At 38.0% G+C, this 27,428-nt stretch overlaps 2 protein-coding genes across 3 annotated transcripts in view; both read left to right on the top strand.

Annotated features, from left to right (window-relative positions):
- The window catches only part of LOC108597130 (neuronal acetylcholine receptor subunit alpha-7), a 97,489-nt gene that overhangs the window by 14,095 nt on the left and 55,966 nt on the right, over positions 1 to 27,428 (top strand). Inside the window, exon 3 of one of the 2 annotated variants that reach the window (XM_033294903.1) lies at positions 7,652 to 8,455. In XM_033294903.1, coding sequence (XP_033150794.1) covers positions 8,395 to 8,455 — 61 coding nt within the window. In that variant the 5' untranslated portion in view covers positions 7,652 to 8,394. Of the gene's footprint in view, positions 1 to 7,651; positions 8,456 to 27,428 lie in introns of those variants that run through there. The other variant, XM_033294916.1, reaches the window with a different exon arrangement.
- On the top strand, positions 2,176 to 4,394 carry LOC108607733 (gamma-tubulin complex component 2 homolog). The gene is given in 2 exon segments (XM_033294875.1): positions 2,176 to 3,247; positions 3,249 to 4,394. Coding segments are annotated over 2 exon segments (2,094 nt in total). The 5' UTR covers positions 2,176 to 2,251; the 3' UTR covers positions 4,347 to 4,394.

Here is a 27,428-nt window from a genome sequence, read left to right as displayed (position 1 = left end):
CTAAATCTGAGACAATTTTCAGCTTGTCTCGCTCTCGCTCGCACATACACAGGCATAATGTAAGGATAATAACACAGACGAGCAGCAGCAAGAACAGTTTCCGTTTGCCGTACGGCCATGTCCTGGCCACTTGTTGTGTGTGTTGCACATTTTTTTACATTTTGTTGTTGTATTTTTTAACTTGCATTGCCTGTGTCTGTCTCGACTGTCTGACTGTCTGTCTGCCAGCCTGCCTGGCTGCCTGCCTGCTTTATTTCCTTTGCTTTTTAGTTGGCAGCCCGCTCTGCCATGCGGCCCGCTCTGCTGTCTGCTGCACGTAAAGCATTTCCAATTTAATTTCTGTCTGAATGCCCAGTCGCTTTACTGGTTAGTCCATGTGTGTGTGTGTGTGTGGGTGTTTGCAGACGACAACGACACAACGACAACGACGCTGCTGCTGCTGCTGCCTGAGCCTTGAGCCAGCGCGCACCATTGTCTTTAGTCTTTTGTTTGCAGTGCCATTTCCTTTGCGCCAGGCAACTGGCGGCAACTGGCAACATGAAATTAACTTGTGTACTTGCATTTAATACTGTCTGATGTTCTTGTTGCAGCTGCTGCAGCTGCAGAGCTGCTGCATAACAAGCAACAGAAAAAATAAATACTAAGAGCTTATAGATGCTTTTGGACGCTTTAATTAAACTGCTGCTACTGCATGACTGAAAATTGTTTATAATGTCAGACACTCGAACGCGCACATCAGGGCAATCATTTGGCTGTCATTGACTGACCCAGTTTAAGCACAGTGGTGCAAGTTTAACTAAATGCGAAAAATCAATTTAAATGCTTCTTTTTTTTTGTTTTATTTAAACAGCTAACAAGTATTAGAAATTTTTTAAATGCTGCTTATCCAGCTTGTTAATTACGTGCACTTGTTGTTGCTGCTTTAAGCTAACAATAGCGCTGCCAACTCAACTCGCCTCATGCTCACCCGTTTGGCCATAAGAGCTGCCAATAACCGCACTTCAAACCGAGCGCACAAAAGTATGCTGCACTATTTTGTGAATTGACTTTTGCTACTCGACTCTGAGCAACTATAAACTGCCATTACAATAGTTTCGAATCAACCTCGCTTTGGTTTGCATGTGTGTGTGTGGTGAGTGTTTGTGTTTTTATTTTTTTCATATATTTGTAAAAAATGGAAAAAGGGGATTATTATAAAGTTGCTCAAATGTATGTAAGAGGGAGAAGGAGCGTGGCAGACCCCCTAAAGTATATATATTCTTGATCAGCTCGACGAGCTGAGTCGATACAGCCATGGCCATTTCCGTCTGTCCGTCTGTCCGTCCGTCCGTCCGTCCGTCTGTATGAGTTCGTGTTTCTCTCAGCTGTTATAAGAGCTAGGGCAACCAAAATTGGTAGTAGGTGCTCCTATATCCAGACACTACGTTTATTTTATTTTTTTTATTTCCTCCCACCTCCCGCAAATCGAAAAAACAATATATAAGGCAGTAAAAAAATCTTTAAAAATCTGAAATTTCAGATAAAATTGCCTATTCATGTTTTCGACCGATTGTGAAAATTCAGAGACGATCGGATAAATAACTTAGGAATTATTCACATTTCAATTTTTAATATAGACAGCGGGGTGCACGTGCTGACGCGCCATACAAACGTCGCTGCCGACGCAGCGGCGGCGTCGCTGCTGACGCTACAGCGAAAACGAGCTGTTACGCGTTAGCTGTTTTGTGTGTATGTGTTTGTGAGTGCATGCGTGTGTTTGGCTGCGTTACACTAGTCAAAGTGGTATTAAAATGTTGGTGGCGCCCAACTTTAACCTGCTTTTGTTTTTTTTTTGCTGTTGGCAAGCTCATTGCCATGATGCGAGTTTCAGCTGTGCAGCAAACAAATTTGAACCAAATATCAATTTGCTCGTTATGCTTCTCCATATTTATTTTTGTTTTTATTAGTCAAACTGCGGAAAATTTGGTTGATTAGCATGCAGTCACTCAACAGTGGCTTAGAAAAATTATTTGTTGACTTAATTTATGAATAAATTAATGAATGTTTGTAGAATTTAAAGTGAAATAGTTTTAAAAGCAACAGTGTGGCCATATTTTGTTAAATAATTTGACTGTTAGTCAGCACTGCTGGGCTAAATCTATAAATAGCTATTTGGTAACATTAAAAACAATATTAATTACTTACATTTGACAAGTGCCAAAAGCTCTGTAAAATCATAAAAATTGTGCAAGTTTTAATTCAGTTTTTCGAAATGCAAACTGAAACAAATAAAGTAGAGAACCAAGACAACCTAAGCGAGCAGCTGGCAACAAATGGCGTAGAGGACCAAGACTTAAACGAGCCGCTAGAAACAAATAGCGATGACGACCAGGACTTTAACGAGCCGGCAGCAGCAGCAGCTGAAGCAACTGCAACTGACTTGCCGCAGGAAATTCGCACAAGTGCGCTCTGGGATTTCTATGAAGTCAATGGCCACGAGTCGCAGACGCAGCTGAAACTCGAAGAGCTGCCGTTTAAGCAGCAGGAGCAGCTGCTTATGAACGATTTAATACATGTGGCCATAGGCATGTGTGGTGATTATATAAAGCCTAAGCCGCGAGAAGACCCCGATGACTCCTATGAAGCTGCAGATCGCAAGTATGTGCGACAGTTTGAGTTCAACTTTGTAGTGGACGAAACGTTGCTGGAATTGGTGCAACAGATTCTACCGCTGGCCTCACACTTTGTGGGCATGCAACTGATTATAGCCGAGACTGACGCATGGGGACAAACAAACAAGGCGCTGAATGTAGCGCTGGGCGAGCTAACCAGCGATTACTATGAAATGATGCAGAGACTGGAGCAAGAACTAATGCTAGATCGGCTGACTCTGATCAAGCTGCTGTACTATTTGGAGCCTACGATTTGGAGCATGAGTGAAATATTTGAGACTTTGGTGCAGCTGGAGCGGCATAATTATCGTGGAGCTGCGCTGCTCACATATTTGTGCCATCGCATTAAGTTATTAGAGGGCTATGCGCTAACGCAGGAGATTTTCATAAAGCTAACCAAAGGCGCGGCTCGCCCTTATATGGAAATGCTGCAGATTTGGCTGCAAAAGGGCGTCATAGTGGATAAATATGATGAGTTTCTAATCGAAGCCAGAGCGCAGCCTGTGGACTACTGGGCACACTCGTATGCTGTGCGCATAGGTTGCATACCCAGCTTCTTGCAACAGACAGCAGAGAAAATCTTACGCACTGGCAAATAGTTTGAATGTGGTACGAAAATGCGGCAAGCGCTTTGAGCCGCTGAACTTGCAGCTAGACTTTAATCCCAGCAACAATCAACACTTGCTGGCTATCGATGCTGCCTTTGACTATGCTGCACGCTTGCTGCTGGATGTGTTGCATGAACACGATCTCTTGGGGCATCTACTTGCCATGAAGCGATATTTTCTGCTGCAGCAAGGCGATTTTATTTTACAATTTATGGACGAATGCGAGCAGGAGCTGAGCCAAAGTGTTAGCCAGTTGCTGCCTATCAATTTGGAGCATCTACTGCAAATCGTGCTGGGCTTCTCCACAGATCCGTATAAGGACAACTTACACTGTGAACTGCATGCAGCTGTAACAACAACAACCGGCTCTGAACTCAACGCATTCGACTGCTTTAGCTTTGGCTATGCCGTTGATTGGCCTATTTGCCTGGTGCTTAATCAGCGCGCCATTGGCAAATACCAGCAGCTTTTTCGTCAATTGTTCTACTGCAAACATGTGGAGCGTCAGCTCAGCAATATCTGGAAGGACAATGCAACAGCCAAGCAACTCAACTCGACAGCTCCGCTGCTTTATCAAGCTGCCTTCGGTTTGCGTCAGCGCATGTTGAATGCTATACAAAATCTTGAGTACTATATGCTCATCGAGGTCATTGAACCGCACTGGCATTTGTTTACACAAAAATTGACGCAAGTTCAAAATATGGATGCGCTATTGGAATTGCATGAGGAATTTCTGGATCTATGTCTAAAGCATTGCATGATTGCCGAAGCTTTGCAACTGCATCAGGCTATACGCAAACTATGCGGCGTATGCTTGAAATTTTGTGCATTTATAAAAACAACAGAATCGCAGCAGCTGCTGAAATCATCGCAGCTGTTTACGTTCTTCGACGAAAGGTTCTCCAGTTTGCTTATAACGTTTCTCAAGCAAATCATTGAGCTGACCAAAAATAATACAACTGACTGTTTTCGCAATGTTGTGCACAGAATTAACTTCAATGGCTATTATACTGAGCAGCTCAAACGTGAGCAGCGTTCGGCAGTGGATACAGAAATAGAAGAGGCAGCTCTGGAAACCAACGTTTAAAACGAGAAATAATAACAGCATTTAAAACTTTGTATGCTTGTAAAATATAATTTACTTGAATACACTTTGAGGGTTTTATAATAGAAAGGATGGGGTATCAAGAAGTTGGGGAGAAATGGGAGCATATCATATGTATATTCTAGATCAAAATGACGTCTGTATGAGCGGGAAGTTCTGCGAGACTATTAGAGCTAGAGACATAAAATTTAAATAATAATAATATTTAAAATGTTTATGTAATGAATATACTGCCATTTCCAAAGCAGATCTGAAACGATTAATCAATGTTCATCTGTATGAGCAGAAAGATCTCGAAAACTATTAGAGCTAGAGACATAAAATTTTAGCAATAATATTTATAATATTAATATAATTGAATATACTGCCATTTCCAAAGCAGATTTGTATCGCTTAAGCTCTGTTCGTGTGTAATGCAAGCAACTAGTAACTCGTAGACTAGTTAAAAACTGCAGACAACCAATTTAGTATATATAAAATTCATTGAATAGATTCTCAGAATACACACGAAGTAGATCATTGCTGCCGTTACATAAGTTGCTATGTGGGTTTGTGTATCAAAAAGTTTGGCTACCCACACACCTTTAATGTCTTCCTGTTTATATTTATTTTCTCACATATATGTTTACTTATTTGTGCGAAATTATTTTCTGCTTTGAAAAGCATTTCTGTTATGCTCTCAGCACTTTGCCAAGCATAAAGTAGTATCAACTTGAAATTAAAGATGCTTATCTTCGGCAGACTTTCTTTACAACAATAAAATATACGTTCAAAAGCAAACAAGCTTGGGTAAAGGCGCTTACCTGAAAGGCGCTTAATCCCTAGCAGCAGCAGCAACCACCACCCAACCCCACTCAGCGCATATTTGTGCAAAATATTAAACAAATTTGTGCAACACTGTATGCCAAAGGGTTCAATTATGCACAAAAATCGCTCTGGCAGCAATATAAAAGAGCAAAGTGCTTGAGCGCGTTTGCCTGCTGAGCCTGGACCGAGAGTTTTTTGGGGCACTATGCAAACAAGTTGAGCCACTCTCTCCTGTGTGTGTGTGTGTGTGTGTGAGTGTGAAATATGCAGGCACTATAGGTGTAAAGCCTGTCATCGGGGGCATAAACACTTGCAACTTTACAGCGCAGTGGCAATATATTTTTTATGCCATTTTTCCATTTAGTTTCTGTCGCCCAGCAACTTTTTTGTTGTGTGTGTGGCCAAAATGGTTTCTGTGTTTAGTCGCTTAGGCGAAGACGGTGCCATTTTTAATTTCAAGGCTCATTGTGTTTAGCTGAAAATATTGGCGAAGCATTAAATTGAGTTTAAAACTGCAAACTAAACTTGAAATTAATTAGGCGCAACAAGGGGCCAAAGCTAAATAAAATTAAATACAACAGCAGCCGGCAACACGAACGAACGAACGAACTGAATCCCCCGAGTGAGTTGTCTAGCGTTGCTGCAATTTAAACTTTGCTTATGCTATTTTGTATATTTTACTGAGCTGCCGCCCACATAACTCATAAAGTCCCCCTAATTACGGCAACAGCTGACGCCGGCCATAGACTAAGCAAGATTGTATAGAAGAAGAAGAAGACAAGGGCGAGGGCTAGAGCAGACAAAAGACAGCACACGATTTGTTATACGTATATAAAGTATGTAATGTTACTTGCGACTTGCGAGATTATATTAAATTTGCTTGCAAGCAAATGGAAAACAGCTTGGAAAATATTTTTGGGAGAAATTTCAATGCGCTTACTTGAGTTACTTAGCATAAGTAAAATAATTTAATTCACTTATTTTTCAAGCTAAGCTTGACTTTATATATATACTTCCTCTAATGAAAATAATAATTTCTATTAACAACTTTTACAATTATACTGAAAAGAAAAATGTTAGTAATATTTATAATGAAATTGGATTGGAAAATATAAGTTTAATTTAATTTTTTTTCAATATATTTTTTGTTGAAATCAAAAAAAAATAGTTAAAATTTATTGCAAAATTCTTGAACATAAAAATGTATCCTGTTAAAAAAATCCAAAATAAAATAGAAAATGTATTTTACATAAATTAAATCCAGTTATCTTATTCTTCTATTTTCATATTTCATTTGTCAATCTTCCGAATCAATTTTTAGTCCCTTTTTTGGCAACTGCTGATTTTAATAAATATGAAATGATTTCTTATGCGTAAAAAATACATATTAAATCTATATAATCTGCATTTATTTGACAATATTCATCTATTGCATTTTACGCTAATCCCGTTAGCAATATTTTTTAATTAAATTGAAAGCTTTTCATAATAAAAATGTAAGCTATATTGATTAAATATTTGATTAAACGCTAAATTGAAATACCTTTTAGTAGGAGCCATAGGCCAGAGCTTAGCGTATGCGCCATAGCCTGGCTTGCTGGCACGCACGTGTAAATTATTGTGGCCTGGCCTGAATGGGCGACGCCTGAAAGCATGCTACGGTATTTTGTAAACCGTATAGAGTAACGACAACACACTCACCCTCACACACACACACATACACCCCAAACAGCCGCATGTATTTCAATTACTGCATTTCTCAGTCGACTGGCAACCGGGACTACCTCCCTCCCTATAACACCTAAAGTCTCCAGACTCTCTCTCCCCGCCTAACAGCAACAACAACAGCAACGCCCTAGCTCACAATTTTTTACATGGATTTTTTATGGATTTTTAATTTGCGTCAGTCGCGCGTATTCTTTTTCTTTGCTGCTCTTTTTTGTTATTTTTATTATTTTTTTTCACTAATTTGTTTTTCTCGCGCTTTTACGCAAATTCATTGTTTTAATTTACTCAAGTTTGTTGACCGAAAACAAAAACTAATCAATGTGGGTGCCAGGTCTGGGGTTGCGGCTTGCCCCATGCCCCCCAGGGGCTCAAGGTGACAAAGCTGCTGCTGCGGCAGCTGCTGCTGCTGCTTTGGGCTAAAATGAGGTCAAAGCCTAAAATAGGGTTAAACAGTGTATACTTTTTAATTAAGCATTAAGTCTAGCAAACTTTGTTATTTATTTATATATTTTTTATGCGGTTTCAAATTCGACAAGCAGGCAGCAAGTAATGAAATGCGTTTGGCTCTTTTTTTGTAGGGGCCAACAAAGTTGTGGTCAGCAAGTTTGAACTTCAAAGCGTTAAAGCTAATGAGCAACATTTTGTAAACAAAAATGTTAAAAGTTTGACAGCAAACGAAAAATAAATTATTATATTATTAAAACCAAGACTTCAACATATTTTAATAATTTGTTTGCGTTCTTTTTTTGCAGGCAATATTTCACACAACTGAACGAAACAACGATATTAAACTAAACTAGCCTATCAACAACAATAAAAACTACAACAACTGCTTAAAGGTTTCTTCAGCTCTTCTAACCAAATGTACTAGTTATAAACTTCAAGCGCATAGCACATCAGTCTTTTGAAAATGCGTTGCCAGCAAACCAAAAATTAAATTTTGCAACAGTCAAAACCTCACAAAATATAAAATAAAAGTAGTGCAAACAAACCACAACTGCTGAAAAAAAAATCTCAAAGCGCAAGCAAAGCTGAAAGAGAATTAAGTAAAGATTTCTACGCTGTGCACACACAATTTGCGTAAATGCTGAATATAAAATTTTGAAGCAAGAGCTAGAGCTATTCTAAATAAATGTTTAAGCTGTTGCATGCCACACGCTGCAGCTAATTGAAAGCAAGAGAGGAGCAAGGCGGGCAACCCTCATTGTAGCTACGCGCGCTTTTGCTGAACTTTGACCCACTCGACGTGTTTGTCCTTTGGCTCTGACTCTGACGCTGGTGCTGGTGCTGGCTCGCTCTAGTGTTAATCACAGCAACGTGCCACAAGCGGCAAGAGCTACTTAAACCCGACAGCACGACACAGACACGTTGCACTCACTTTTGTTTTCACAACAACAGCAGCAGCAGCAACAGCGGCAATAGCTTTGGACTCAAGCTAAACCCAAACCCAACACCAACAGCAGCAGCAGCAACAACAACAAGAAAAACCAAGGACATGGACTCGTCGTCGTCGTGCACGCTGTTTGTCGTGTTGATCTTCCTTGTGATAATTAAAGGTGAGTGCGCTGTCCTTTCTACTCTCCCTTTTATTTTTCTTCTTCTTTTTATGATTATTATCACACGTGGCAATTGTTGAAATGTTTGTGTGCGTGCTGGCGTAATGAAAAGCCAGGCAAACATTTAACTTTACTTTAATTAAACAATTGTAAGCCCTAATTAATTAATACACTTGGCCCACACTCGGCTTCCCATTACTTTTTTTGTATACAATTTAAGCGCTATTTTGTTTACTGCAAACGTCATTTTATTGCTTGAGCAATTCGACATGCGTGTCTGTCTGTGCTTGACTGCGGGCAAGCATATTTGTCAATTGGGGTTAACATGCGGTTTAACTGTCAAGAGGCTGAAAATTTATACTCTCTTTTTATCGCAGGGCAATTAAAAAATTAATTTCCATTTAACAGCAAACATCAAATACTTTTATTTTAAAATAAATTCATTTTAAAGAGAGATTATTCAAAAATAAATTGCGATTTAATAGCAAATAATTTTACATAAAGATAAATAATTTTTTTAAATATTTAAAATCAGAAAAATACATTTTTTTTGTTATTATTATTTTTAAAGACCTAAATAAATTGCAAAATAAAAATCTTCAGTAATCATTATGTTCGATTTATATTTTTGATTGCTCACAATTAATATTCAGCAGTTGAGGTTTATAAATTAAATCAAAATTTATAATTTGAAGAAAAACAAAAAGTTAGAGCTAATTCATTAGTGAATAATTTCTATAATATTATAGAACTTATTTTAATAATATTCAGCAGTTGAGGTTTACAAATTAAATCAAAATTGATTAATTGAAGAAAAATATAAAAAATTATAACTAATTTTTTCGTGAATAATTTAATAATATTATAGAACTTATTATGATTAGATTGTTTATACAACCAAAGTTTACTTTGTAATTTGCTTACTTAAATATTTAAACAAGTATATTCAATTTTCTTAAACTTGCTTAATTTATTGCAATTGTGCCTTTAGTATCTGCAGTCGCCTATGAATCTCTTTTTGCAGTATGTTCTACAAAATCCTTTTGCCTCACTATCAATTCTCTATGCAGAACTCCTTGGACTATGCATAAATCTTTTAGTCCATGTCACATTACAAACATGCCACAGTGCGCAACTTTGACTTGCTTTTGCCCATGCCACCTGCTCCACACACACACACACACCAAGACACACCCACACACACACACACACATAATTCAATTCCACAACGGATTTTTTCAATTTCTTTGCTGAATTTTCACGGCGCTTTAAGCAGGCCAAACAGAAAAAAAAACACGTAGCGAAGCGAAAAATCTAAAAGCCACACATGATATACAGACATATGCAACGTTTGTCTGTACATACATATATAGGCTATATCTATTGCTTGTATATAATAGCAGTTGTAGACGTTTCGGAACATGGGTAAATTCCCACACAGTTCGCCATAAATTCACATTGTCGCCATCGAGCACTGCGGAGATCGCCCCCGAGGCAAAGTTGGTCATATTTTTTAGTTTGCTGAAAGTCTCGCGAGTTCTCTCCCACAATTGCCAAAGTTGAAAAAATAGAGACTAGTAAAAATAATACGCGGCAATGAGACAAATATTCAAGTCGAGTGCGCTACACAAAAAAAAAAAGAAGCAGAATAGAATGCCATACAATTGTCAGAGTGAGCCTCAGGAGGGCCTACTTCAAATCTACAGCTGCTCCCTGGTGTGCAACCAACTCACACACACACACACACGCACACGCACACACACAAACTGACTGTTTGAGTTTTTGCAAGTTCTTTTTTAGTCAGTCCGCTTGCATTCACAGTCGACAAGTTGTTTTTTCTGGCTGGTTGGTTGAAGCACTTATATGTACCAGAGCTGAGGTCTCATGTGTATCCAATGTTGTCAAAAATAACAAGCAGCAGCCAACGCACGTGTCTCACTTTCAAATACTAGAGCAATGTTGTCACTAGTTGGCAATAGCAAAGCATTAGCATTAAGTGCAGACTGTTAGGCATCGCATTAGTTAAGTCAACAAAAGGATTTAACCAGCAAAAAAAAATATGACAAGCAGTTTCGACTGCTAGTCCAGCGCATAAGTGCAGCAGTTACTTAATATTTACTATGTAAAGTCGTTAGAAAAAGTTAACGAAATTGTACAAATAAATTCATATTGGGTATACATAAATATTTTAAATCAAATATATGATTAAAAAGTAACTGCTATATATTTTATATATTCAAAAATAGAAATAAATTATTTATTAGTAATGAGCTTGTCCCAATTCATGTTATAATATTTTACAAATAGAAATAATATAATATTTTACAAAAAAAAAATTATAAAATATTTATTATATGAATATTATACGTACATTTTTATAACAATTATAATTTATAGCTTTTATTATTCAATTAATATCTAAACGTAACTAATACATAATAATATCTATAGCAAAGCAAAAAATTAACAAAATAAATGTTAAATTGAACAATATTCTATAGTATTGTTGGCAGTCTTACCGATAAATTAATTATAGCCAATAATTTCTTCATTATTGTTTAAATTTTTAATAATTTTATTATAGAATATTAAACTATATTTTTGTTATTAAGCATATCAGCATAATGAAATAAAACTAATTAACAGTAGACCTCGGACTTTTCATATTTTGTCACATTTTATTGTTAAAATTTAATAAATTTAAATGCATATTTCGATAAGCAAAGCTACATGTGCCAAAAAAAATGCAAACTAATTAAATTATGTTAATTATTAAGATAAATTGTTGCATAAAATATTAAATGCTAGTCCATATTAAACGCCAGCCCATAATTTCCAAGTGCGCTGAGTCTCAGGAATTTCCCATTAATGCAAACTGCAAGCATTCTACTGTAAAATGCACAAAATAAGCAGCCGCGATTTGAAAGCCAAACAAGACTTGTAACTTGGCTTACAGTGCAAGCCGCTTATTGTCTGCGAGTCAGAGTCGCGTCGCGCGAGTCGTCTGCTGACTTTCGTTTTGTTATAATTTAAGCAGCGCTGGGGGAGCAGCTCACTGATTTATCTTTGATAGCTGATTTTCGCTCTCACTCTCTGCTCTGCTCTGCTCTGCTCTCTCTTTCGCTGTCTGGATGCTTTGGCAAGACAAAGACTAATGAAGATGGCGTCGCATTCGCATTCGCAGGACAAATATTTTCAATAAGCTGCGCGCTGCTGTAACAAAGTGCGCACTGATTGGAAAATCAGCAGTTGAAAATTGCCAAAAGCGTAAAGAGCAAGAGAGACTGAGAGAGAGAGAGAGCACAATATTTCAGAGAATCAGCGGCATGCTGTCAGTATTTGTTGTGTGCGCCGTTTTACGTTTGCCCAGCTTCATCTCCATTTGCCAAACGCATAAATTTGAAGGCAATTCGAGTCGACTCTGACTCCGGGCGCACCTTGGAAACTCTGCTGTGTCCTGTGCTGCTGTCCTCAACGTTTAACGTTCAACATTTGCCACTTTTTGTTATTGGGGCTACAGCTTGGCTTTTTCCGTTATATATATATTGCTGGTCATATATTTTGTTTTTAAGGCATTTTACGCATTACGACAACAAAAATTTAAATGACATAAATTTCTATTGGATTTGCTGGCCGTACCCAATAAAGCCGAAGCCGAAGCCGCTTCCCAACAACATGGCAAAGTGTCTACTCAACATGTTTAAGCTTTAATTTACATGTGGCCAAACACATTTAAATTTTTGCGCATAAGTACAGTCTGCAGTTGTTGTTGTTGCAGCCCAGCAACCCAAATGGGGCGTGGTCAGCTTTGCAGTTTACCTCCAAATGGCCAAATGGCCAGTTGACAATAAAGTTTATGGCTGGGCTGAAACTTTTCTCTCTCTTTTTGGCATTTAGTTAAATGAGTTGTGCCAAAAAATCAAACTTAATGCGCTTGGGAATTTTTACGCATTTTCTCTGCTCCGGCCAAAACTTTCACAAAATGTTATTCAATTATTAAGTTTTTGATGGAAATACCAATAAGAATTTCCATTTGGATATTATTTTAAGCCAGCAGGCGAAGCTCCGAAAAAATTAATATCAAATTAAAATAACCTGGGGGAGCTGCAAAAATAATTTCATATTAAATGCATTTTGGCCTTAAGACCAACAGCAATATAAAGTTACCAAGGCTCGTTGCTTTTATGCAACTTTTACAACTTAACGATTGATTTTCGCTGTACTAACCACAAAGAGTAAAGCTGACTATGCTACTAGTGCCTTGGCTGTCTGCTCAGCGCAACTTTTAACGTGACTCCCTTGACGGCAGGTAAAACGGATAATCCATGATGACTTTAGGCTTCTTCCGCTCCTGACGTTGCCAACAGCCAAAAATGCACGCACAACTTTCAAGGCCGCTCAGAATTTGTAGCAAACTGCAGATTGCAAGAAAAACAAGATTTAGCCACGCGCTCTGCACTTCCGTGGCGCCACAGACTTTGCCGACTTAGCGTCTTTTGCAACCTTGGGGCACCTGTAGGGCGTCGCAATGAGTCGGCAGTGCCGCCGCCGCCGCCGCCTTCGCCGCCGTCGCCATCAAACTTTTCAAATAAGCATTCTTTTTATATGGCCAATGCTTTTGGCATCGTAAAAAACAGTAAACTTAGTGCCTGCGCCTAAATAACCGTAAACAGAGCACTCGTGTGCCTCACAGACAACAAAGCTGCAAACTTGATAGGCATAAATTTCCTGTAATTTAACGCGTTCAATTACAAATACAACGCGCGAGTCACACACAAAAAAAAAGCAAAAACAAAAACAGCCGCACAAAAATAACAAAAATAACAATTCGCCAGGCGTCTTGTGACTTACTTAAAAATGTCATAAAAAGTTAACAAGCCAGCAGGACTATAAATGACTCGAGTACTTGACAATGACACTGGGACATTGGGACAGTTTAGATGTGAAGCATAAGCGACTAAGCAATCACCTGTGTTCCCGTTGCGAAAGAAATGCCAAAGAGATTATGCGTCGGATAGGCAGTGTGAAAAACAGAGAAAGTCAAGTAGCATATCAAGGATTCAGATCTAGATAGCTTTTGTAGATGCGTCAACTAATTCACTGAGGTTTATTTATCTTTTTTTTGTATCTCTTTCCAATATCTGTCTGATGTTTTTGTATTAAAAAATGGCAGCAAAGAGCTTTACATAGGTCAAAGAAGTCAAATTAAGCTCAAGTCAATTGAAACACAGCTTCAACTTGATTTTAGATGAGTCTTTAGTCTTATACAAAGACAGGAGGTAATTCTTGAATTTTTAAGAATATTAGAAACCTCTCCCGATTTGTCTTGAGAGACCTTAGACTAAACCCTATCGGGTTCTTACTCTATCCCGTCTAATTTTGACAAAGTTTCCAACTGAAAAAATTAATTTATTGTGAAAATTTAATATTGTGAAATCCACACAATCCACTTGAGCTATTAAAATACATAAAATAAAAGCATTTTGCAGCAAATGATTGAAACACTTTGTCGATATAATTTAATATATGTACCAATCAATAAAATATATTAAACAATAGCAAAAGATTTCATACTATAAGCTCTAAAGATTTCTCTAGCACACCTGATGTATTTTTCAGTTGCTTATTTTATTAATTGTTTGATTCAAAACTAGCAGAATTTTAGCCTATAAAATCTTTTGGAAAAGCTTTTAATTTCATTATATCACTCATTGTGAATTTCGCCAAAACTATTAACTTAATTTTAATTCAAAATTATTTTGCATTTTTTTTCTAATGTGTTTTACCTCAACTTTAATTTCTTTTTAACAATAAATGTCTGTAATTTTAAAGCCCCATAAGCTTGCATTCAATTGTTCTGTCAATTGCCCTACAAGCCAAAGAAAATTTCAATAAAAACAAAAAGCAATACACAATTGTGTATAATTGAAAAGCGCAAAGTTGAAACCAAACAACAATTTAATATTGTTTAACACACGCACATTTATTGCCAGGGCATTTAAATTTGCCGAAATTATCAAACTGTGTGTGCGAGCCAAAATCGATTATAACGCATACATGTGTAGCTTTATATACTTTATAAAGAAGCGAGTGCCGTAGCACATTAAATATCAAATTAAAATCCAGACAATGTTCAGCTGTTTGCCAGGCACTCGATGCAAATGGTAAAAGCGCTGCAAAACGTTTAAATAGAAGAGTTGGCCAGGTGAGAGCGCAAAAAGGAATACAGAAAAAAAAATATATATAAAAATAATTGCGCCCAAGGCGACTACAAAGCGAATTACAAACAGAGCCCAAAGGCGCTTGGCAGTCTCGCGGCGCCATGGCGCCTTAATGTATGCAACACCCAATGCCCAGCCTAAATGTGTGTGGGTGTGTAGGTGTGTGTGTGTGTGCCCAATTGACTTACAAGAGCGCCCAAAAACAAAATGCAAATTCTTTTTTTGTATTTTTGAGGCACAACGCGCGAGTTTGTTACCTTTGTGTCTTTGTGTTGAGCGAGCGGCATTTGCATAGCGCTGAGCTACAAGAGAGTGAGAGAGAGAGAGAGAGAGAGAAAGAGAGAGGGAGAGAGTGGAGCGTAGCGAGGGCGCTTTGGTTACCGTCTCCATGGTGACATTTAATGCTGTTGCTGCTGCTGTTGCTGTTGCTATTGCCAGAAGTTTTGCTGCTGCTGCTGCTGCTGCTTTGTCGGTCAGGTTGAGCCGGCCCAATGACACGGTTTATATGCTAGCAACTCTCGACTCCCAGACGCGCAACGCTGTGGCTGTGGCTGTTGCTGTTGCTGTGACTGTGTTGCTGTTGGCATTGAGTTATTTTACTCACACACACGCGGCTGATTTAAAGCTGGAACATGCGATATTACTCTCGCACTCGTCTACGCATCCAGGCGTTTACAGACTTCGTTTTTCAAGGATATACAGGGATGCGCATGTTTATTCCCGTTTTTCACAGCAACAAACATTTGCTACGCTCAATTCCAGCGAGAGAGCGAGCGCTCAGCCATATGAGTGAGAGAGCAAGAGCGAATTTGAGACCGAAACCCAAGAACCATTGCCATGCTGCGTGGGTTCATTCAATAGATTTTCGCATATACCTATATATATATATAAAGACTATATACACACACAATATATATATATGTATATATAGCTATAAGCAGCATCAAGTGTGTATTTTGCTGCTGCTGCTGCTGTTGTTGAGCTCATAATTGACAGACAGTTGAATTTTTTATGTGCCTTATGTCTGCCTTTTTGCTCGCCGTCTGACCACGAGTCGATGCGACGGATGCTGCTGCTCCACGTTCATTATTGCCTGTCAACAGGCACTAGCTCTGGTCAAGCTATGCGACGTTTAATTGCCAAGCCACACACCCACACACACACATACACACACCCCAAGCCATTAAAATGTCAAGCGTTTTAATTAAGATATATGCAAAGCTTCCAGGCCTCATAAAATCAGAGCCTGAGCTACAGCTGCAGCACAATTGTCATGCCCGGTTCCGCAAGCATGTCAAGGATGTTGTCGGCAGTTGCTTGAAAGGCTTTTTGGGCATGCCGCCGCCGCAGCTGCTGCTGCTGCTGTTGCATTCCACAGCATGTGGCATGTGCACCTTGCACTAACCTAAACGCCAAAATGGCGACTGACGCTGTCATATCAGCTGCTCGTTAAGAATGCATCCTTGCCACCCCCGACCCGCAGCTGAGTTCGCTGCCTACTCAACTAATCGACATAACTGTGTGCAGCGTCGACACCAGCCCGTCCGTCAGCTGTCCTGACTAAGTGCCAAACAATGATGAGCACAAATTGTTGCTGCCATTAGCTCAGCTCAGCTTGACACGTAAGTGCGGTTGCAACTTATCTTTAGAATGTTGCAACTGCTACAGCTGGCAGCGCTCTCAGCAATATTTTTCAGCTTCAGATAGTAATTCACATCATTTTTCAATTTTCAGTAAAAAATATTCAAAAAATGCTCCCTTTTCTACGAATTTATTATGCTTTTACTTTTAAACTTTGACATTCTGATTATAAATAAATGCAAAAATTTGCGTATGTCGTACACATTTCGTTTCTAGGAATCTGTGCTTAATTAACATTTGCATCAAATTTGGCATACCGAGTAATTTTAATATTATAGCGTACGAAATTCATTTCAGATTTTTTAATTCAAGCTTTTATGTAAAACAAAATTAAATTTGAAAGTAATTGAGTGTTGTCGAAATGCAATAACTGGAAATTAAAATTATATTTTAATTCAAATTTGCTACATATGCTGATGTAAACATTTAATTGCTATGAAATTTAATATTACATAAAATACATTATACAAAAATTAAGGTTTTTTTATTTTAGCTTTTCTGTTTTTATTGAAGCTTCTCTTAAATTGAGATTAACAATAAGCAGACAAAGCTTATAACTAAACATTATCCAACAGTTCTATTGAACTGTTTTGGGATTGCACATTCCTAGATTCTATCGCTGGTTGGTAGGTCGTTAGGATGCGAAGAAAGCTTGTTGTTGTATTTTTTATTGTGTTCAGCTATTACAGCTCTGACTGGTTGAATATTTAGGTCTAAGGTGATAGTTCGAAGGATCATTGACTGAGCTCTCTGGACAATATCAATATTGCTACTGCTGGCGTTTTCACATTCTGGGGAGCCATAGATCGTAATGAGCTTAAGTAAGAAAATTGTAGAGCATTTAAAATGAAAGTGAAAAGTAAAATTTCAATGAAATTTTAATACAAATTACCCATGTGCCAATATAAACTTTTAATTTCTATAAAATTTAATACTATATAAAATGTTGACACAAAAATAAACGTGAGACAAATTAATTTTTAATAAAATTAAATGTAATAACAAACTTTAATTTGAGGTAAATATTATATACAAAAAAATATATTTCAATGCAAATTTTCCATTTAATCATTTAATTGCTATTGAATTTAATAGTTTTATAGTATGCCTATGTTTATATTTCAATAAATGAAAAATTAAATTTTATTTTAAACATTAAATTAATTTAATTAAAGTTAGTATAACAAAATATGCAAAACACATGCACATAATTTTTCAAAATACCGACGCATCTTTATGTTGCTTACCACTTACTCAATTACTTGCACACACACACCCAAGTGTAGACATTCATTTATTGCTTTGCTACATGCTGTGGCAATATTTTTGATGCAATCCAATAACTTGTGGTCATTCATCAACTGTTCAGGGATTCTATTATTTTGCATAGTTTATAACGTCAGGTGTGGCTTTGTGTTATAATTTATGATGTGCTTTTCATCTCGCTCTCACGCTCTGTCTCTAGTTGGTTGGCTAAGCTGCTGTTGCTTTTAAGCAGCGATACAAACGACAGAGTCCATAACCGAAATAGACGCATATTACATACACTCCCCAGGTTGCAGTTTTTGGCGCGTTGTGTGCGTGTGTGTGTGTGTGCGTGAGTGCTCGGTGTCGCACCTTGGCCCCTTAATGTATGCAATAAAGCTCAAGTGTAGCGTTGAGCGTCGACGCTCGTGCCCACAGACTTTTCATCCACAGGCTAAAACCAAAACCACAACCGGTGAAGATCCTGCCAGCTATAACAAACGCTTTTCGGTTGGGCGCAAAACGATAACCTTCACTTTCACTTGCCTAACGAACGAGCGAGCAAGCCAGCGAGAGCGAGAGCGAGAGCGAGCATACATTGTTGCATACACATAGTTGGCAGAATATTGCATTGTTGGGTGGGATGGGTGGCGGCCCCACTGACAAAGCAATGTGTAAATGCTGCTGTTGAAAAGTCCTTGTTGTAATTACATTTTGTTTTACTCGTGCTGAGGTTTTTTGTTCAGCGACCTTTCCCCAAAGCCTTCGCTTTAGTAGTAGTAGTAGTCGCCTCTTTTAGTCTGCTTATGCAAGTGGCACAGTGGGGGGGTGAACATGTATAACATGCGTGATTTTTATTGTCGTGTTGTGTGCACATAAAATAATGTTTATGCATGTCTGTGTGTGTGTGTGTGTGTGTGCAGCAACAAGTTACACAAGTAACAAGTTTCATGTCATTGAATTCTATGTGCACACACACACAGACGTGTGTTTGAGTTCGCTACGCCCCTTTCGCCTGCGCTGTGGTAAATTGTATAACTTTATTGAATTTCTAGCGGTTTATTGTGTGTACAATTTATCCTTTCAATTATTCAAACAAGCGCAGCGCAGCACAGAAAGGTGAAATTTTACACGCATGCGATTTTGCCAACTCTCAAATTGTGTCTGTCGCACATATTTTATAGAGCTGAGGCCTTGACTCGATAAACCTGAGATAGCCCTCAGATCTGTGTTAACTGCATTGACTTTGACATTTATGGGAGAGCCACCCAGTCAGCCAGCCAGCCCATAAAACGAGAGCGCCTCTGTGTACGCTCGTCCCTGGAAATACGCAAAATTCGTATACACACATGTGCCCAATGCGTACATTGCGTATGCGTAATATGCGTGCAAAAAATAGTAAGCAGCAACAAATTGATATAAGCAAATGCCAAATGGCAAAAGGTAATGCGATTGTGAGCTGAATACGTTCATAAAATGTTCGAAATATATCTGCAGATATTCGATATGTCTAGGGAAATTGCTGGCATAATAAAATGCAATCTTTAAATGAGTTTTTATGCAGAAAAGTAATTGGAGGCAATCTTAAGGCATAATACATAAAGTAAATCTAAATATTTATGTAAGCTCAAGGCTGAGTATGGTAATGTTCAATTTGGTTTTGCTTTAATTAATTACCGCATAAGCTGTACGAAATATAACTGAAGATATTCGATATGTCTAGGGAATAAATTTCAATCTTTAAATGAGCTTTTATGCAATTAAGTGAAACTAAATACTTATGCTTAGTAACCTCAAGCTGGTGTAGACTTTAATTTAGTTTTGTTTTTAGCTTTTACTTTATAATATTTTATTAATTACCTTTGCACTTTATGCGCTTTCTCTGCTTACCGCCATTAATTGAATTTCAACCAACAACAATTTTATGTACATGGAATATAAAGCTCGTTGCCTGTCATGTGCACTAAAATAGGTCAAGGTTAATTTAGGTCAACTACATGTAGCTCGTGGTTTGCTGCGTTGAAAGCTATTCCACGTTAGCTTTCAACTAAGTCAACTTACAAGTTGCACAGCAGCAGCAGCAGCAGATTGTGTAACCTTCAACTCGAGCATTGACAGCTACATTGTTGCTTCTCAGTTCTAAGTGGAGTAAGTAAAATTTCGCTCAGTTGGGCCATGTGCGCTTGTTAAGCCTTTTGCTGCGTAATTTAAATAGCAATTTGCTTGGCTCATTGACAGTCGATGCTGATGTTTATGGCCGAGCGTAGGCGTTGCCAAAAAGTCAAAAGAAACGTAAAAAAGTAAGAGCAACCTTTGTGCCCAGCATGACAATACAATTCTGATTGAACCAGCACAAGTTTCTGCCTCTCTCTCTCTCTTTCGCTCTCTCTCTCTGTCTTTCGCAAAGGCAAATAAAAGCGTAAAAGGATTGCCTGACGGAAACACTTGTGTACTCATTGGTTTGAGTTTATTTTTCTCTTGCCTCGCGCGCCGCCTGACCTAGCCCAAAAATATATATAGCGCTGCCGATTTTCCAATTGCTTGTCATATAAAATAAAAATGAACCAAATTATGTCCTTCTCTCTCTCTCTCTTCCTGTCGCTCTGCTGCTGCAATAACAAGCGCTGCTGCAATCAAAAAATACGCTTGATTTTTTTTACAAGCAAAAGCGCACTATCAATATTATGAGATTTCTGCGGTATGCCACCTACCATTGACCTCTGACTCTTTGGGCTTGCCACTCAAACAAACACACACACACATACGTGTATGTATATGTAAGTGGAAAGTGTGGAAAATATTGCAAATGTAATATGCTTGTTGTCGCAGGGGGAGGCATAGAGCTGAACTGAGCTGAGCTGAGGTGTTGCTGCTGGGCTCAATCCCACTTTTGGGGCACGGTGTGGCAATTCAACGCTTTTGCTACACTCAAGTAGACACTTGATGGGTTGAGGTCATAAAAAAGCGCCAGTTGATACAGTTGAATAGGCTTGTATGACATGCAAATATCCTGCAATCAACTAAAGCAACAAAAAAATTAAAATATAACAAATTAAATTTTTGTTTGCTGCAATGCAAAGTGAATTACTTTATATGCTGTGATGCATAAATAAAATTAGTCAAAGCTGTGTATTAATAAATGTAGCAATGCCATTTATTTAGATAAATTTATAGTTGAAAATAATTAGTAAATAAATGAGTATACATTGGTATTTGTTTATTTGAAATTAATGCGCATAATATTATTATTTATTTCAAACATTTATATATAAATAAAATGGCAATAATTAGTAAATAAATTAACATATATTGCTATTTATTTATTTGAAATTAATGTGCATATGCAGCACTTGAGCTAAGTATATTAATTTTATTTATTTCAAACTGTAATGAAAAATAATTAGCATTAGCATTGCCATTTGAAATTAATATGCATATTTTGAAATGCAATGTTAACATAATTATTCGCAATTCTTCACGTATTTTTGCAGGATATTTGTAGCGTGACTCGAAGAGCATTTGCAGGCATTTTAAAAATTGATTGTAAATGCCAAGCAGAGCGTCGGCGAGTGCGAAAAAAAAAAAAATATTTCGCGCACGTTGAACCGTCAGCAACGCCAGCTGACTGACTGACTGACTGACAGGCTGACGGACCGTCTGTGTTGCATATGTGCCCATACACACATATGCATAGTAAGACTGCGCGCGCGTGTGTGTGTGTGTGTGTTTGTTGGCAATTTCCGTTTCTACATTTCCGTTCGCTTTGTCACGTAGTTTATGAATGAATTTAACTGCTGCTGTAAAGCTTGTTGATATCATTTAATGAGCACTTTTTACATGCCACACACTTGCAACGCGCTTTTCACACACACATACACATACAGCTGTGCGCATGTGTGTGTGTTATACTAAAAGCTTGTATATTGGCGAACGGCTTTAATTTATAGACACTGCAAATTGAGCACTTGGCTTATGTGTTGCTCTCTCACTCTCACTCTCTAGCCAATAACAAATAAAAGAAGCAGCAAAACTTTTTTAATTACATTTTTCATTTCCTGCGCACACACACACACACACTTACACTCACACACGCATTTGTATCTGTGGCTGGCAACTCTGACAGCTATGTGCCAATAAAAATGACCAAAAATTGCTTATTGGCTGCGACTGAGACTTCCAACATATGCTCGCCTCTCTGCCTTGAGCGTCTAAGCTTGCTCAATCGCTTTAGCTATTGGTCTGTCAGCCTTGAGGTCCTTTGCCAACTGGCTGACTAGCTGTGCGACAGCTTTGGTCATTTCTTAAACTCAACAACAGACAGCATAAGGCAACAGCAGCAAGTCCACAGTCCACAGTCCACACACAACAAAGCTGCCAATAAGATATGTAGTCAAAAGCAAACGCGTGGGCAATACAGAATTAAGAAAGCGAGGGTGATTTAATTAGTTGCAAATTTATGTCTGATTTTTTATATATTTTATTAATCGAACTTGCTGCTTTTGAGTTTGAGCTTGAGTTTCCTAATATTAACATATAGAAAGCCTTAAACAATGTTTTAATTAGTTACAAATAATTGTTTATATTTTATATATTTTTTCTATTAATTTTATTAATTAGCTTGCAAGTTATCTTGGGTTTCCTAATATGTTTATAAGATATCTAAAGAAACAGAAAGCTTTAAACATTATTCTAAAACATCAAATTTAAGAATTTAATCTAATTCAAAATGAAACTGCATTTTTAATATTTAAATAGCAAATTACTAATATTTCTTTAGAGCGCTGAAAATACTTTTAGACTTTTCTCAATGCATAACAAAATTTTAAGAAATTGTTAAGCTGCATAATCAAATTTTTATATATAGCAAATGAATAAGAATATTTTTTGTTAATTCTTATAAACATCAAATTGATTAGCCAAACGTTTTAAGCACATCTCGCTCAACTACTAAAGCAGTACCACTGACGGCTTAACCAACGGTCCATAGACAACTTGTTAGCTGCTTGCAATAGCTGAAGAAATAATGGGAAAATTCTTGGTTGCTTTTCGATTCAACGCTGGCCACAGAGCGATTTATGCGCTGGTCAGTTCAGTTGTGTGTTGTGAGGTGTTAGCTTGCTTACTTAAGATGAGTAAAGCGAAGCGGATAGAGTGAGAGTGAGAGCGAGAGCGAGAGCGAGCGCCACGCACTTAGCTTGATTTCGGTTTTGGCGGATGGCAAATGCCAACGGCATTTTACTTATGAGTGTCAGGCGTTCACAAATCTCAGCTGAAGTTGGCAGCAGGCACATCCTTTGCTGCTCTTTCAATACACCCAGCTTGAATTTTTTTTAGCTCTGTGCTCGACTGGGCAGCGCACACACAATAAAAACGCTTTTGGAACGTGCACACGCTCTCGATGGCTGCTATGCATGTCAATTTGTGGTTTTTTGCCCAGGGGAACTTATGTGCGCGGTGCAAATCGTTTATGGCACATTGGACAAGGCAGAGAGGCTTTCAAGCAAATGCATTGCTACGAGATTTATGTTCGCTTAAATGCGGGCCGAGCCGAGCTGCAATAGTTCGCAGCAACAGACACTTTGTTTGCTATGCGGGCTGGCGCTGCTTTGACTACTTTGAGCTCAAAATGTTGCAACAAAGACAAACTGCAAACTACAAAGTGCAAAGTGCAATGGCAACGACAACGGCAGTGGCATCGATGGTGGCAACCGCAACGAAGGCATCAACAAGCAGCAGCAGCAGCAAGTTGCCAAATTTATTTGCGTTTATCTTCATGCCAAAAGTTTTTTGGTTAACGTGTTTGCCATTGTCAACAACTTTGTTGTGGTGCCACACACTTGACGCGCCCACTACACACAGCCTCTCGCTCTCTAGCTGTCGCGCTGTCTCGCTCACTCATGCCCTTTTGTATATTCACTTGCAATTGCGATTGCTTTTGTCAAGTTTTGCGTTTGTTGCATCTACCAAATTGTTTGTTTTGTTTGGCGCATGCTGCTTTTGACTAAGTTTGCTTGTTGTTATTGCTGCGGCTGCTGCGTTCTCGTTTTTATTTGTTATTTGTTGCTGTTGTCAGGCACACAATGCCACGCCCTCTAGTCAACCTGTCGCCCGGCATGCATGTTCTCTATCCCTGTATGTTTTGTGTGCATGTGTGCGTTTATCAATATTTGACTTGTTGTATTGCCAAGTTGATGCGAAATAAAGTTACGCTACGTTTTTTCAATACATGGCGTATACGTGATATATTTTGCATGGCAAACATTTTGAATAAAAAGAAATATATATTAAAACAATTATTATTCTGCTACAAAAGTATATTTTTATTTTTATAAAATAATAAAAAAAAGATAGCGTATACGTAATATAAAATATGAAAAATGCGAATAAATGCATTATAAATGCTTCAAATATTTTACTATAAATTTATTTATTGTATGGCGTATACGTAATATACATAACTTTAATAAATTCCAATGGCAAAAATACAACATTCTTAATTCTTTAAACTAATAAATCTTATTCTTTTTCGCTTAAATTAAAATGAAAATTAGTTGGTAGTATAAACTTATTGCTTCTTACGAAGTTCCATGTATCTCATCATCATCGATACTCTTTTTGCCTTTACTTTTTCCAAGTTTTAAAGATATACCTTTCTCATCATCATCGGTGTCATTCTTGCCTTTTGCTTTCCCGCTCTTTGAAACTTTACCTTTCTCATCATCATCGGGGTCATTCTGTCCTTTTGCTTTTCCGCTTTTCGAAGCTTTAAGATTTCCATTTACTTCTGCTGGTATCTCGCACAGCTTCTCCCACCAATGCATATTTGTTTATTATTACATGCATAGCTGTTGCCTTTGTTATGGGCTTATTGGGCAAACAAAAATCTATGCATTTATATAGCATTTAGCATGTGCATGCATTTGCATGTTGGCAGTGCATATTTAGTTAAGTGCACGCTTCAGCAGCTGCAATGGCAATCTAAATTAGTTATGCAAGTGTAAGTAGCTGCAGCAAATTCAATTGATTACAATTGTTTTCTAAGACAATAAGCAATATGCAAATGAATTTTTGGCAGCAGCACAAATGGCATAAATTTTACTGCAAATGCGCCAAAAATATTCAACTAATTAAATTAGAGTGCGGCGAATACGTACGAAAACATGAAAGCGTAACGAAATGTATTTAAATAAGAAGCTGCTAGCTCAGCCTTAATTTTTTGTTAGACAAAATGCTTTAAAAAGGGATAAAGAGCTCAACTTCAAAGTTGAATGCATTTATGCAGCTTGACTTGAGCTTGAGTCGATGGGTAGCCTTCATTTGAATTTTAGGTTTTGCACTCACACAAAGTGAGTCGGCGCCATTAACTAACTTAAGAGCGTCAGCATGCTTGGTGCAATGGACCATTGCATTAGGAAGTGAGGCATTAGCGCAATTCTGATTTGCCATGGATTATAAATGCTTAAGGTGTATTACTTTCACAGAGCACACTATATATACTCTATATTAATTTTGTTGCTTGTTCTGTGTATTTAATCAGCTTTTTTGTTCGCCTTTGCTTATTTACAGGTAAGTGTGCACATCCTCTCGCTGTCAACTTTAAACTGCAATTCGTGTCGCATAAAACTGGCAGTAAACAACAAAAGTATGTATAGCTCATAAGAGCTACAAGTAAAAGTCTACACAACAAATAAAACACAAGAGAAGAAAAGCAAAGAAAAATATATAAAAAAATAAAGTGAACGGTATATCAAAGTAATAAAAAACCTTGACATAAACCTTACAGATATGAGTAAAAAGTATGTGCACATAACGCACAAAAGTCTAACAATAACAGAGACAACACAGCACATGCCCGCAGAATACCCATAGCTTGGAGTGGTAAAGCGCTGAGCGTAAGGCAATCTGCCCTAACTTTGGTAACAAGTTTTTGTTATTGTTTTGCCTGTGCCTGTATCTGACGTTGCCCCCGTCTAGGCAGCTGTCAAAAATCAACGCAAACGTCAGCGCTGAAAAGTGACAAAAACGCACACGCACACACACTCGCACAAAGGCGCGCCCAGTCATTGGACACATGTTGAAAATGTCAAAAAGTAGGCAACATGTTGTATGCACTATACAAACGAAAGCCCCAACGCTGCTCTAGCCTAGTGCTAGACCCAAAATATATATTTATATATATGTATTTTTATATGTTTAGTGCGCGCCATAAACATGCATGGGCTCCAAAAAGGGCCAGAAGGTCGTTCAGGCCAAGCAACAACAACAACAACAATAGCGAGCGTATCCTTTAAAAAAGGAGCTGCTCGCTCTCGTTTCACAGCTGCCGCTGCTTTTGCTCATCTTTAAGACACTTTTGTTAGCCAGCTGCCAACTGGCTTTGACCAAAGGCGTTCATTGATTTTTATGGCCAACGCCTTCAAAATGACAACACATAACAGCTTAGGCTTCGTTACATTTTTTCATTAAAGGCTTGGTCTACGCTATACACTACTTAAAGTTTCAAAATTCCCTTTACGTTATTAGCATAGCATAAATGCTGTTAGTTTAATTACAGCTTTAGTAATTGCATAATTAATTATATTGTCTGCTAGGGCATGCATGGCTCGTCAACTTCAAGTTGCTGATTAAATATTGTGTCGACTTTTTGATTATTTGGCTTTTAGTTGATTATAAACAGCAGAAGGGACACACACACAGAGAGAAAGAAAGAGAGGGCAGCTGTCTTGAATTTGGTATTACAATGGTGGATAGACAAACAATAAGCAGCCGGCAAACGGAACTGATGATGAGGCAGGCCAAAAGCAACTCTGGACAAAAGGCTCTCTGACTTGTGTTGTGGGTTATGTTGTGTTGTTGTTGTTGCTTTCAACTTCTTTCAGAGTAACTTCCTTTGCTCGCTTTTCTTTTTCCATTTGCCATGCTGGCTGCTGGGCTTGTAGCTTGTTGAGCTTTAAGCTGCTCGGCTGCCCTTTGCACGATTTAAACTGCAAACTCATAAAAACTGAGCACATTTTTTTCCATGTTGTTGCTCTAGTTGCTTAGGTTAGGTTGCTTGGTTGGTGGGTTTGCTGTTCAATTTTACGCACGCACGAGTTTGCCAGAGCCAAGCCGAATCATAAAGAAAATTACATTGCAAAACTATCGAGCAACGAGCCATAACATTCTCTAACAACGCCATCGTCATGCTCCATATTTCGGTTGCAAGCATAAGCCATGGGGGCCATGAGTGGGCTTTAAACTTGACACAGTTCTCAGGACAGGGTCGGGCCGGGCCGCGTTCGGGGTAAAGTTAATCATAGCAAGAACTTTGATTTCATTTAGGCAACTCGTTGAAACAAGAGCTACATCCACAACAGGCGCACTTAAGTTGTTTAGCTTTAGACGTGGCTGAGTGCCCTATCAAGGGCATGAGTTGAGTTCAGTTCAGTTCAGTTGAGAGTGAGTGAATCTAACTGATGCAGATGACAAAAGGGCTGTGTTAGTTGTTGAGTGAGACGGCAAATAATCAAAGCATAAACTTTATAAATATGCTAATTCAACGCGGTAAAAGTTCAGCGAAGAAAGCTCTGGAGCCAGAGGGGCGGCTGTGTAATAAAAAGAAAGTGCAGCGAAAACTTGACAAATTTATGATCAAAAGGAAAAACTTAATTCATAGCGCACAGAAAGCTATGATAATATACCAAAAAAATTCATTAAAAATATATGAAAAATTCATTAAAAATAGTTTGCAATAAAAAGAAGTTTGCAATAATAAAAAACTTATTGAATTTTAAATTAATATTTTGTATATAAATTAGGAAACGTTATACCAATTACATTTAACTGAGTTGCTGCAGCACAAAGTGTAATTTACAGTTGGGCATGTT

Source organism: Drosophila busckii, chromosome 2L (assembly GCF_011750605.1).
Source record: "Drosophila busckii strain San Diego stock center, stock number 13000-0081.31 chromosome 2L, ASM1175060v1, whole genome shotgun sequence".
NCBI classification, from domain to species: Eukaryota; Metazoa; Arthropoda; class Insecta; order Diptera; family Drosophilidae; genus Drosophila; species Drosophila busckii.
Note: the sequence above shows the minus strand (reverse complement) of the source record. Positions and strands in the feature narration are given on the sequence as shown.